This window comes from Gadus chalcogrammus, chromosome 23 (assembly GCF_026213295.1).
Source record: "Gadus chalcogrammus isolate NIFS_2021 chromosome 23, NIFS_Gcha_1.0, whole genome shotgun sequence".
Lineage (NCBI taxonomy): Eukaryota > Metazoa > Chordata > Actinopteri > Gadiformes > Gadidae > Gadus > Gadus chalcogrammus.
Window position 1 is genome coordinate 17566513 of NC_079434.1, and position 14897 is coordinate 17581409.

Consider the following 14897-nt stretch of genomic DNA (forward strand, 5'->3'; position numbering starts at 1 on the left):
GCTGAAACTGACTCAATACTGGCTGATTTTGGCACAGAGGATTTAACCAAAATTGTGCTCATCACTATCAAAGCAGCAGTACCAGCAATAGTCAAAGCGGTGCAGAAACAACTTTTGGCATCAGTGGACACTACCCGAATTAACAAAAATATACTGCAGAGCAGGTACAAGGAAGACGAACTGGAGCAGTACACACGCAAGGAAAATGTGCGCATCAGCGGGATCGAGGAGGAGAACGGAGCGGAGACCGAGGATCAACTTGTGGAAAAAGTGTGTAAACTGGTAGCGACCTCAGGCACGTCAATTAAAGAAAGTGACATCTCCACTGCGCACCGCCTGGGGAGAGTGAGACAACAGGGTGAGGCCCGACCTGTCATTGTCAGATTTGTGAGCAGGAGAAAGAAAGCTGAACTGTTGAGGAGCAAAGCGTTGCTGAGAAACCATGACACTCACAGGAATATCTTCGTTAACGAAGACCTCACACATCTGAGATACAGGCTGTTCAAGTGTGCCAGGGAGAAATGCCAACACACTTTTATTAGGGACGGGAAAGTGATCTGCAAAAGTGAAGGCCAGTACGTCACTATAAACAATCCCGACGACCTGTTCCTTATTGGGTATGACGATGTGGACTACAAAGCCTTTGGTATTGACCTATAGGACAGACACGGGGCACAGACAGGTGAGAAGTCATACTATGAGAGAGCAACATTACACTGTGGGCTGAGGATATGTACTCTGAACGTATGTGGAATAAGATCTAAAATAGAGATCCCTGACTTTATTGAAACCTGTAAAAAATATGATGTCCTCTGTTTCAGTGAGACAAAAACAGACGATCTAGACTCACCGGACTTGCTTGAAAAATGTAAAGATATAGGTTTCCAAATGTTTATCAGCAACCGACATAGGTTGACAAACTGGCGATCAGGAGGAGTGATAATTGCCGTGAGTAAGAAAATTGCCAAAAAATGTGAGCAAAAAAATATACAAACTGATTTATGCTTGTGCCTTAAAATAAATAGACAACTGCTTAACTATGATAAAGACCTGTTTATCCTGTCAGTCTACATTCCTCCCTATAACACCAGGTACTCTAATGTGGGCATGTTTGATGAATTGGCACAGATTATTCTTGACATCGGTATTGAAAATAACCACGTTCTAATCTGTGGTGATATGAATGCCCATACCCAAGAAAGAGATGATTTTGATGTATGCCCAATAGAGAGTGATGGCAAGAGTCTGGATGTTAATACTGGATGTGAATCAAGCACAGTGGAGCAATTAGAAGTGTTTAATATACCACTGAAGAGAAAATCCCTTGATAAACATATAGATTTTGGCAATTATGGTAAAGCACTGCTAGAAATGTGTAAAAATCTCCCAATGTGTATATTAAATGGTAGGTGTGGTGATGATGCACACATTGGTAATGCAACAACTGTTGACAATAGTGTAATTGATTACATGATAGGGGTACCATTTGTTTTGAGCAAGGTAAAACATTTCTGTGTACATTCTTTTGATTCTTTATTTTCTGATAAGCACTGCCTTGTTGAAGTCATCTTGGAGGTAAATCATGGAGGGGAACACTGCAGGGCAAATACACCAGTAAGGGACGAGCTAAGGCTCACAGATACAATAGCTGAAAAACTAATTGGTAAATGGGAGAAAGAAAAAGAAATCGAGTTTACCACAAACATAGACCTTGACAAGGTCGAGAATCTGTTATGTATTGTAGACAGCATGTCAGTTAATGAAATAACGAAGTGTGTTTGTGATATTATGATAAAAAGTGCAATGACTACATTCCCAAAAACACAAAAGCAGAAGAAAAACCTAAAACTTGGTAAAAGAAAAATAGCAGCATGGTTTAACCGTGAATGTAGAGAAAAAAGAAAAGAATATAGAAAAGTTAAAAGAATGCTTGAGAAGCATAGAAGTGTGGCTAATGCTGAATGTTTAAGGGAAAAAAGTAAAGAGTATAGGAGAGTGTTGCACAAAGCTCAGAGGGCCCATAGGAAGAAACTCAGTGACGAGTTAATGAGCATGAAATCTGAGAATCCAAAGCTGTACTGGAAGAAGCTGAATGATTCTAGCAAAATCAAAAGTGTTTGTCCAATCACAGTAGAAGAATTCCATGACCACTTTGAAAACTTATCTGATGGGGGTGTACCAATAGATGAGCTCCAAGAACTTGAAAGTGACGGACAAATAATAGACAGTATTGTTCTGAATGTGTGTTTCACTGAACAGGAAATTAATGAGGCTATTCGAAAAATAAAACCAGGAAAAGCTGCAGGCATAGATACAGTGCTGAACGAATACATTAAAAGCACCTCAACTATTTTTATGCCTCTATATGTTCTCTTGTTTAATAAGATCTTGGATTCAGGTGTTATCCCCGAGGATTGGGTGCTTGGTTTAATCGTGCCAATATATAAAAAGAAAGGGGATAAGAGAGACTGTGATAACTATAGAGGAATCACACTTTTGAGTTGTTTAGGTAAATTATTTACGAATGTTTTGAATGAAAGGCTATGTACATTTTGTGAAGATAATTCTACACTGAAGGAGAACCAGGCAGGATTCAGAAAGAACTACTCGACCGTCGATCATATCTTTTTACTCAAACAAATCATTGATTTGTACCGCTTTAAAAAGAAAAGTTTATTTTGCTGTTTCATTGATTATATTAAGGCATTTGATACAGTCTGGAGAGATGCACTATGGCATAAGCTCTTAAAAATAGGTATCGAAGGTAAATTCCTTAATTTAGTTATCAACATGTATAAAAATATAAAATCATGCGTATATGTTAATGGAGCTAAATCTGAGTTTTTTGCAAGTTTAACAGGAGTCAGGCAGGGTGAAAACTTATCACCACTGCTGTTTGCCCTCTTCATTAATGACTTGGAGGATTATCTATTACAAAAAGGTTGTGAGCCCATTACTTTTGATGATGCTGTGTTAGACAATTATATACAACTAATGGCACTGATGTACGCTGACGATACTATTATCATGTCTACAACTAAGAGAGGGTTACAGAAAGCTATAAATCATATGTGTGACTTCTGTGAGAAATGGAAACTAAAAATTAATAGCGATAAAACTAAAGTTACAGTTTTTGGTTTTAGGAGAGCGGATACTAGTACACTACAGTTTGTGTGCAACGGTCAAAGTCTAGAGACTGTACATTGTTTCAGATATCTTGGTGTCATCATGAATTATAATGGCTCATTTAAAATTGCTATTGAGGAACTGCATAAGCAAGCATTGCGTGCAATGTTTGCTTTACTCAACAAATGCAGAAAGCTTCAGCTTTCTGTAGATGTCACTCTGGACCTTTTTGACAAGTTGGTTACTCCAGTTATGTTGTATGCATGTGAAGTGTGGGGGTTTGAAAAACTACATCTGTTAGAAAAACTACATCTCAAATTTCTAAAGTACATCTTAAAAGTTAAAATGACAACCTGCAGTCATATGGTGTATGGAGAGCTTGGACGGTACCCACTCTGTGTTACAGTTAAAAAAAGAATAATTGGATATTGGGGGAGACTGTTAGAAAGTAAAGAAAGTAAACTTAGTAAAATCATGTACAATCAGCTACACAGCTTGCATAGCAGTGGTGCATATGCTTCACCCTGGGTATCACAGGTGAAACAGATACTGGATGACTGCGGGTTGTCATATATCTGGATAACACAAAAGTACAACAACATCAACTGGCTGAAAAAAATTGTTGAGCAGAAGTTAAAAGATCAATTCATCCAGAGGTGGCAGAGCGAGCTTACAAGCATGACTTCCTGTGACACGTACATAGAATTTAAACAAGAGTTTAAATTAGAAAAATACCTGATGTATGAAAACCAAAACTCCAGACAGGCTATCTGCAATTTTAGAACGAATAACACCAGAATACCTAAAGTCACTGGAAGATACAAAGGGCTGGAAAGAAGCGAAAGAATGTGCAACATCTGCGATTCCCATTGTGTTGGCGACGAATATCATGTGCTTTTTGAGTGTAAAAATGTAAACGTAATGTATTATAGAAAAAAATACCTGCCAAAATATTATGTCTATTCTCCATCTAAGATCAAACTGATTTTGCTTTTGAGGTCAAATAACTCAGGGGTTATTGCTAAAACAGGTGCCTTTCTGAGAAATGTCCTGCCATTGTTTAAGTAATGTTTTGGGTTTTTCCCTTGCCGTGCACCATTGTTTTGGTATGTAATGATTTAAGTTGAATTTTGTGCTCCATGCCATGTGCTATGGCCGTGAGCCGTAATAAATAAATGAAATGAAATGGATATAAGTTGTCTGACGAATTACAAAATCACGTAATTTGTGGAGTGTGCTTAAAAACTGTCGCAACCAAAGGGTTGCAATGCTGTCCATAATATTCCGGAGGTGCACACAGCTTTTGGCCGTGATATTATATATTATAATGTTCTCAAATACGAGGCGGAGGCAGTGTCTAGTCCACGGTTTATTCAACCATCAAACTGTATTCATTTCTGAACGGTAGGAATATTAATTGTAAATCGAAACGGTAGGTAGGTATAGTAATAACGGTAACTCCACAGTAACTTCAAGGTTTCTCACTCCGCGAGACCCGAACATAAAACATTAAAGGTCCCATGACATGAAAATCTCACTTTATGAGGTTTTCTAACATAAATATGAGTTCCCCTAGCCTGCCTATGGTCCCCCAGTGGCTAAAACTTGCGTTTGGTGTAAAACGAGCACTAGCTGTTCTGCTCGCCTTTGAAAAAACGGAGGCTCAAGCGCGCTGATTTGGAATGTCTTGGTCTGTCACAAAGCATCTAAGCCCCTCCCCTTACTCTGCCTGGCCCGCCCAGACACGTTGGCCCGCCAATGATACACGACCGTGCGAGCGCCACATGTGTGTGTGAACACACACACTGTAACGCAAGTGTTTCTTGTCGGTTCTTTGACGTCTCTTGTATTTCCACAACGAGACTGTATTGGGGGTTATCTGAGCCATGGTTGAGAAGGAATTGGGGGGAAAGGAACTTTGGCTTTGACTCGCTGAAGTACATGAACTGCGACATGCCTCCCGTGTGTTCTACCGTGGCTGCACGGCAGAATTTCGGGAACGTCTTTGAATACTGTGTTAGTTGCCCACTAATACCTATATTAAAGAATACATAAAATAGCATGTCATGTCCGCCCCCCCCACGCAGTCGTTACGGTTCATAATATTTCGGAGGCGCACAAAGCTTTTGGCCGTGATGTTATATATTATAATGTTCTCTAATACGAGGCGGATGCAGTGTCTAGTCCACGGTTTATTCAACCATCAAACTGTATTCAATTCCGAACGGTAGAAATAGTCATATCAAATCTGCGCACGGAGCGCCCCCCCCCCCCCCCCCCCCCCCCACCCCTCGACAAATATCGATATTTATCTTATATCGATATTCTGCTTGAAGATATCGAGATATGACTTTTGGTCCATATCGCCCAGCCCTAGTGTGTGTCCACAGTTCGGGGCGGCTGTGAACCAGTGATCAGTCCGCCTCTTTGTTGGTGCCTACCTTTTGTGGTTGCTTAGGGAATTGGAGTTTTGATGTCGTTGTATTGCCTGGCTGCGATTGAGTGGTTTCAGCCAGTGTCTTTGTTAACCTTGTGTAGCTTTCTTTTGTTACAATTCTGTGTGCATGTGCACTCTTCTCAGTTGATTAAACCTCAGATTTTGACCCGAATCTGTCCATTGTCACCTATCCATTTCATTTAACATCCCAATCACGTGTTGCGGCTCTTAATACGAGCCGGGTCGTAACAATGTGTTTTATTAAAACACATCCAATACCATGGAATTTCCAACTGGCACCATTTCGCAATACCCCCAAAACAGTGGTTACGCCAATATATTACTCATAGACTACTGTAAGATTTAAAAAGAAAAGACCGAGACTGAGTCAACAACAACATAAATAATTGCAACAATTCAAAATTCCAAAAATACATGCGCAGCCGAAATATACCGATCAAACGCCACGTCCCAAGGCAACCCTCTCACAAGGCATATAATAAAATCAAATGATTCCATTGCTCTTGTGTGGGAGGTCGCTTTCGAGCTGCACTTTCTGTCTCCCTCTGATTTTAATTTAACCTTGTGGTTGGTTCTCGTATTGATCAATGACAGAAGACATACTGTACATGAATCATGCTCAGGCAGCGGGTGTCGGAGAATCTCCTTAATGCCGCGCGCTTTCCCGCTTACATTACCAGCACCATCACAAGGCGTTTTTACACTGCCAAATATGCCGTCTTATGCACACCTTCTTCGCGGCACGATCCACGCGTTAACACTACCCGAGGTAAATTGCCTGCTTGAGCTAGCACCCCAATTTAGTTAGCACCCCAATTTAGTTAATTTAGTCAGCAAAATAAAGAATATGTTGGCGTTTTTGCACTTGTAAATAGTTTGTAAATCAAGTTTGTAGCCTCACTCAACTCATTTTTGCATGCGGGTGACTTCATTCATGCAAAAAATAAAAACATTCGGTAGTATGCAAATTATTCTAAAGAGGTCTAGACTCGGTGCGCAACCCCGCCTTCTCCAGTGAACCAAGAAAGCCCGCGACGTGACGAACAGGGGAATTGACCCCCTCGGTTTTACACAGGAAACTTGAGATAAGACTGTGAATTCGCCGGGCATGCCGAGCTGCGACCGAACCGGCTTGGCAGTGTAAAGAGGCCTATACATCATCCTGCCCAACAATATGGGCAGGATCTAGACCAAGCTCTTCTAATCAGGTCAGCAATAGCCGTGTGCCAATGCCCAGCCTCTGCCTTTGAATGATAATGAATGAATGTAACGTTGCATTTTTTATGTTTACACCAAAGATTCTAGACTAGAGAGTGCGCGCCAATCAATGAAACCTTATAAGGAATCAGATAAAGTCTGCTCTCTTTGCTGAGCAAAGCATGTTTCAGAAATCAGCACATTAAGATAAATGTAGTTGTCACACAAGCTGTTTGAGATTTTTGTGACAAGGAATTGTTTCAGTGGGGAAAATGCCTTGAAAGAAATATACGCACAGTGCGTTCAAGATTAGGACTGACAAAGCATATGTCAGCCCAGGCCTAATCAAATGTGTTTTAATGTCTTCAGTTTTTACTGCTGAGATGCCGTCCCTTCTATCTACCAAGGGAATTTACTGCTGTGTTTTTGGCTGCTATTTACATCCCCCCATGCGCCAACTCCACGGCAGCGCTCAGCGAACTCTATGACGTCATCAGCGCGCACGAGACAGCTCATCCTGATGCTGCGTTCATCGCTGCTGGCGACTTTAACCGCTGCAACTTAAAGACTGTATTCCCCAAATGTTTCCAACATGTGGATATTCCCACCCGTGAAGAACACACTGGATCATGTTTACAGCAGCATACGTGGTGCCTACAGGGCCGCACCCCGCCCCCACTTCGGGCACTCAGAGCCCACATCTCTTTGTTCCTGTATCCAGCATACAGACAAAGGCTGAAACAGACAAACCCTGTGACTAAACAAGTCAAACTCTGGACACCAGACACTGAGTGCATCCTGCAGGACTGTTTTGCTCAGACAGACTGGGATGTGTTTAAAGCTGCAGCCACACTGGAGGACTCTTTTGTCAGCATACAGGACTATGCTGAGTATGTGACTGGGAATATTAGCACTTGTGTTGACAACATCGTGCCCACCATACAAGTTAAGAGGTTTCCCAACCAGAAGCCCTGGATTAACAGTCAGGTGCGCCACATGCTGCGTGCTCGCTCTATTGCATTTAAATCAGGCAATGAGACGGAGTACAAAGCTGCGAAGTATGCTCTGGAAAAAGCCATCAGAGCAGCCAAAAGGCAGTACAGAGTGAAGCTGGATGGCTTCTATTCCACTGCGGACTCCGGGCGGATGTGGCAAGGCCTGCAGCACATCACTGACTACAGGACCACCACCAGCACCATCAGCTCCACAGACAGCCTGCCGGATGAGCCCAACGCCTTCTACACCCGCTTCGAGACCTCCAGCCCCACCACAGAGAGGAGGCCCTCACACACCAGGAGCACCCTCCCCCTCTCCCCCCCACCAACCGTCTCATCAGGACAGGTACACAGAGTCCTGAGGAACATCAACCCTCGCAAGGCAGCCGGACCAGATAACATCCCTGGGCGAGCTCTCAGAGCATGCGCCAACGAGCTGGCTGATGTTCTCACATCCATCTTCAACCTTTCCATCAGCCTTTGCACAGTTCCCTCCTGTTTCAAGACCACAACCATCATCCCTGTTCCAAAGAAGAGCCCACCAAGCTGCCTGAATGACTACAGACCAATAGCACTCACTCCAATCATGAAGTGATTGGAGTGAGTATGAAGTGCTTTGAGAGAGTGGTGCTGACCCACATTCAGAGCACGATACCAGACACCCTGGACCCCCTGCGATATGCCTACCGGCCCAACAGGTCCACCTCTGATGCTGTCGCTGCTGTTCTCCACTATTCTCTCTCCCATCTGGAAAATAAAGACTCCTACATCCTCTTTGTGGATTACAGCTCCGCCTTCAATACAGTCATCCCCCACAAACTCACCGACAAACTGTCTACACTAGGTCTGCGCCCAACCATCTGTGACTGGCTCCAGGACTTTCTGACTGGCAGGCCCCAATCTGTCAGGATTGGAAATAGGACTTCAGCCAGCATCATCACAAACATTGGCACGCCACAGGGCTGCATGCTCAGCCCCATCCTCTACACCCTGTTCACTCATGACTGTGTCGCCTCACACATAGACAACACCATCCTGAAGTTTGCGGACGACACCGCAGTTACACCGCAGCATCACGGGCAGGGACGAAGCGGCTTACAGGAGGGAGGTGGCCAGTCTGGTGTCATGGTGTGAGGACAATAAGAAAAGGAGTCCTCATCGGCCACTGTTCATCGGAGAGCTTGAAGTAGAGAGGGTGAGCAGCTTCAAGTACCTCGGCGTCCACATTAGCGACGACCTCACTTGGACACTCAACACCACACAGCTGGTTTAGAAATCCCAACAGCGGCGGTACTTCCTGAGGAGGCTGAGGAAGTTTGGCATGTCGCCTGAGATCCTCAGAAACTTCTACAGCTGCATTATTGAGAGCATCTTGACCGGCTGTATCACCGTCTGGTACGGCAGCACTTCCGCTTTGGACCGCAGGCGACTGCAGAGAGTGGTAAAGACTGCAGAGAAGATCATCAGAACCCCACTGCCCTCTCTGCAGAGCATCTACCACCGCAGAGTCCACAGGATAGCGGCCTCCATAATCAAGGACCCAACCCACCCCCAGCATGGACTATTTACACTTCTACCCTCAGGACGGAGGTACAGAAGTATGAAGTCCAAAACATCAAGACTAAAGAACTCTCTCTTCCCCACTGCCCTCAGACTCCTTAACAACAGATAGGAGTCTGTTGTTAAGGAGTACTCTAACTCAGGACTGCCGCAGCTTTTTACATTTTGCTCACGCACTTTGGCTTTCTTGGATTTGCACCATTCCGTTTTATTTATTTATTTATTTTAACTTTAAATGTATTATTTCTTCTATATATCTATCTTGTAAAAAATCTTGGCATTCAGTCTGTGGAAACAAATGAATAATTTCATTGCACAACTGAGAACGTCTCATTTGTGCATATGACAATAAACACTTTGAATCTTGAATCTTGAATCTTCAGTATTCATATTATTGGAGTCTATTCTTTTCATAGGATACTCTGATGTTGGCCTTGATGGGGAGATATTTCAACCCTTTAAACCCTATTTTCCGGGGACATTCCTGCGTCTCCCCCTCCTACAGAGCCCGTTTCAGCCCCGTGTCAGCGGACAGTTACAAGCCTACGAACGTCGTTAGAGCAATGCACGCGCATTCATGTTAAGAGGAGTTTCAGGAAACGCTCAAAAGAAATTTACGAAGGTTTGCAAGATCCTTCGTGAGAATGATCGTACGAGCTTGGATCCATCGTTATCGGGAAACGGGGCCCAGGTTTAAAGCAGTTACACAATACACGCAAGACTCCGAGAGTTGCGTGTACACACACACACACACACACACACACACACACACACACACACACACACACACACACACACACACACACACACACACACACACACACACACACACACACACACACACAAATCCCTTGGTGGCGGTGCCGCTTCCACCCGAGCTTCCCAGGATCCTTTGCGGCACCCGGACACGGTGACCACGGCCGTGATCACCACAATATAATTTAAAGAAGAATAATGTATCATCATTTTTATATAACTATCAGAAAAGAAAAGATTCTGATAGCTAACTATCAGAAAAGTCGTCTAAAACATTAAATCAGGGTTCCTAACATGTTCTGTTCATTGTGTGTGCAGGCTGATTGGCTGTCATCTGTCAGAGCGATGCTGTGAAGCTCTGGCCTCAGCTCTCAGCTCCAACTCCTCTAGTCTGAGAGAGCTGGACCTGAGTACCAATGATCTGCAGGATTCAGGAGTGAAGCTGATCTCTGCTGGAATGGGGAGTCCACACTGTACACTGGAAACTCTCAGGTCAGTTTTGCTCAATGTGCAAACCTTTACAGCACAAGAATCTTTATAACAAAAAAGTACGAAAAAAAAGTAACAAAAAAACTTAAATCGACATTTAATGTAGAGATTTAAGGCGATAAAGTCAGAATTCACACCCCTAAATAATATTTTTTTACAAGAATAACTCAAAATATTTATATTGTTGTTGCCATGACATTATAAGTTGAATGTTATATAAATACAGTTTACTATTTTTTATTATTATTATTCTACCTATTCACATGTAGTCAGGCTTTTTTTAAGCTTATTATTAGAATTTATACATTAAAAAAATTAACATTGGCATAACTTCTCTTTCAATTATGGAAAATGTTAAAGACATAAACACAGTAACATGTTCTTTTTATTTTGTGTTTGAAGGCTGAATGGCTGTCGTCTGTCAGAGAGATGCTGTGAAGCTCTGGCCTCAGTTCTCAGCTCCAACTCCTCTAGTCTGAGAGAGCTGGACCTGAGTTCCAATGATCTGCAGGATTCAGGAGTGAAGCTGCTCTCTGCTGGACTGGGGAGTCCACACTGTACACTGGAAACTCTCAGGTCATGGTTAGGGTTAAATGTGTCTTTGGGTTTATTTAATAGTAAGGGATGATCCAGGACTAGGTGGGCTGTGATCTAAAATAACAGACGACACGTGTCTAAAGCCCAGTTCAGACCAAAGATTAGCCTTGCAACCACTTGCAACTCGCAACTCCTTCCAACTCCTTGCGACGAGACGGGCTGCGACGATGGGGCAAAGATGGGGCATTTCAAACTGCTGCACCGGGCGGCGACGTCAGGTGGTTTCCCTAGCAACTGTGAACGCTCTGGCACAGCTGAGAGCCGCAATTTACCCTCCCGGACCCTACACACACATTGGCGGTTTATTGGGTTTCATTCTGATGTAAATGCGACGGCTCCGCGGTTCCGGGAGGGGGGGGCTTGGGTAGATGTGTTGCTGCACTGTCTCCACAGAAACAATGAATGCAGCGATATCATCATGAGCAGTTCTAACTGGAGAGAAAGTGACACGCGAGCTGCTGATCATGGAAACGCATTAAACAAAGAAGTTGAGAGATGGTGCGTTCTACAAGAGAGACGCAGAGGAACTGTCCTTAGGAGGCTTTTGTCTGGATAAAAAACAAGTGGTCTGGAAATTAAGAAATATGTTGGTGTTTTTGCACTAAATAGTTAATCGCGTTTGTAGCCTACAGTCAGACGTGAACTCATTCTTGCATGCGGGTGTCTTCATTCATAAAAAATAAAAACATTTGGGAGCATGCAAATGATTCTAAAGAGGTCTAGACCCCGTGCGCATCCCGCCTTCTCCAGTGAACCATGGAAGCCCGCGCCGTGACAAAAGGGGGATATGACCTCCTCGGTTTTACACGGGAAACTTGAGATAAGACGGTTAAATCGCCGGGTGTACCAATCCGCGACCGAACCAGCTTGGTAGTGTAAAAAAAGCCTGAAAAGGAGAAGACGGCGAGTTAGAAAGCCGAGAATTTGAAGCCTACTTAGGTCTACTTCAGGCATACTTCAGCGGCATAAACAGGGTACCTACGCCAATCTTTTTGTAGTGAGATTTCTAACGGCAAAAACTGTTGGTTTATTTTAATTGATCCCCTTCGAGAATTTATGCGTAAAGGTGGGGGGGGGACTAGACTATATTCTCGCCTTTCTACTAGAGATAGACCGATATGCTTTTTTCAGGGCCGATACCGATACCGATTATTAGTAGTCAAGGGGGCCGATAACCGATATTTGGAGCCGATATTAATTTACAGAAAAAGGAAAAATATTGGCGTCAATTTTGAATAATACAAACTCCAACACTTAACTTCATTTAAATGCCTTTAAGCATATGTTTAATTAACACAACAGCTTATCACAACAGCAACATAACACAATTTAAACAAATAAATGGCTCCCTAAAATTTTCCTGAACTGAACTGAAATGTTAATTCCTTCTTTTAAGACAACAAAACAAAAAGTGCAGGGTGTTCTGATGAAGTTAACTGAACATTTAAATAAATAAATAGTTCCCTGAAGTTTAAAGTAAATAAAACAGAACTCACAGAAATGTGAATCTAAAATCGATTAGTAGTCCCAATTGAGCAGCACCAGATTGTGGTGCAAAAAGCAGAGTTGTTCAGCGTGCTCTCCAGTGAGACGGCTTCTTTTGCTCTCGTAAATTGCAGCGACTTCACTGAAGATGCGCTCACTTGGGACTGATGAGGGTGGTGCACAAAGAAACTTTCTTGCTTGTTTTGCAAGTAGCTTGAAACGCCCTTCGTTCTGTCTCCACCACTGAAGTGGGTCCCCTTCACGCCTGTCGATCACTGGCTCCTTAAGGTACAGATGTAGCTCATCCACAACGCAGTTACTGGCCAGGAGATCACCAGTGTGAGGTGCCAGCAGAGAACTGAACATCTCATCAACACGGCTGTTGAAGGATGTGTGTTCTCTCCGTTGCCTTTTGTGGGTGTTTCCGTCATTCTCGTGTGTCCCATATGCAGCTGCCTGCTCCTCCATACTGGCTCCTTCTGTGGCTGCCTGCTCCTCCATACTGGCTCCTTCTGTGGCAGCATGCACCTCTCGAGTGGTCTGTTGTGTGGCAGCGTCCTCTTCCTCTTTCAACCATCCTTTGGCCTTGCTCAATGTCACGTCAGAGGAGAATGCATGACTCTTATAACGAGGATCTAAGAGACAGGCCAGCACCACAGTTTTTGTGTCTTCAGAAACGCTTGTCGAGGCTCTCCCTCATGGCTTGCCTGAGTGTTCTAATGCCTTTTGTGGAGGGCCTCTCATCATCAACAGGGCGGCAGTAGCTCAGGAGGTAGAGCGGGTTGGCTGGTAACCTGAAGGTTGTTGGTTCGATCCCCGGCTCCTCCTAGCTGAGTGTCGAGGTGTCCTTGAGCAAGGCACCTAACCCTGACTGTTAGCTCCCGATGAGCTGGCTGTCGCCTTGCATGGTTGACTCCGCCGTCGGTGCGTGAATGTGTGCGTGAATGGTGAATGTGAGGCAATATTGTAAAGCGCTTTGAGTGGCCAATGGTTAGAAAAGCGCTATATAAATGCAGTCCATTTACATTTACATTTACATTTACATCATGAAGAAGCATCTTCAGTACGGTCAGGCATGGAATGATGCAGGATGCTGATGAGTTGCTTTGGCTCAACTGAAGTGTCACTTCCTCTATTGGGAGAAGAGATTCAATTAAATTGGACACAAGATCCCACTGGTGAGCAGTGGGACCTGTAAATCCTTCGTGTTCACTACAGTAGATGGTAAGCGCACGCTTTTGCTCCAGCATTCTTTGCAGCATGTGGAGCGTTGAGTTCCACCTAGTTGGAACAGCCTGGATTATGTTGTGCTCTGGCAGGCCAAGTTCCCTCTGAATGTCTTGCAAACGCTCTTTGGCCAGAATGGAGTGGTGGAAATGTGTGGCACACTTCTTAAGAATTGCAATGACATCTGTGACGGCTCTTTGACTTGCCAGACCGTCATTCACCACAAGTTGCAAGGTGTGCGCCGTACAGCTGAGGTTTGGGAGTTCAGCGAGCCTCATTCCCTTCACAATATTTGCTCCACTGTCTCAAAGCACTAGTACTACACGGTCTTTGCTTATCTTCCATTCCTCAAGCATATTGAGGAATGTCTCTTTCAGGTATTCCCCAGTCTGGGACCCATGCATCGCTCTTGTATTTAAGATGACCTGCTTTCTTGTCCATTCAGCGTTGATGAAATGGCATGTCAGGCTCATGAGAGACTCTGTCACACCAGACCAGCAGTCTGTGGTGAAGGCGAGAGAGTAGCCAGCATTCTCTGGTTGAATCAGGACTTTTATCTTGTCCACAATCTTGTTTATCACAGGAACAGACAGCTGCTGCTAAAATAGTGGGCCTCACAGTAACGTTAGTAGTAGTGAGTTGTAGTTTCGCTACAGTCTGCTGAGCGTCTAGAGACAGAGAAGGAGAAAGCGGACCGCTGGGCTAACGTTACGCTAAAAGCTAATCAGCCTACCTTTCACCTTAGGGCTCGAGGCGTCTCCATGGTTACGCAGTTGAATAGCGCATTACACAGTTGTAGAAGTATAACCAGCGCTTATCGTGCTTCCCTGCAATAAAACTGGACTGAATTGAGATAATTAGGTTTTTACTCTCTCACTCACATAAAGACTTGTACTGTCACGGACTATTTCCTTCCATATCGATATTATTTGCAACTTTGTTTCGAGTGATTAACCGGCTTGTGAGTTGTAGAGGACTGGGATGTTTATTACAATTTCGGGAGAGTC

At 43.8% G+C, this 14897-nt stretch overlaps 1 protein-coding gene across 1 annotated transcript in view; it reads left to right on the top strand.

The window, feature by feature from the left end:
• The window catches only part of LOC130377011 (uncharacterized), a 65802-nt gene that overhangs the window by 19123 nt on the left and 31782 nt on the right, over positions 1–14897 (top strand). Inside the window, 2 exon segments of the mRNA XM_056583954.1 lie at positions 10411–10584; positions 10984–11157. Of these exon segments, the coding sequence (XP_056439929.1) occupies positions 10411–10584; positions 10984–11157 (348 nt within the window).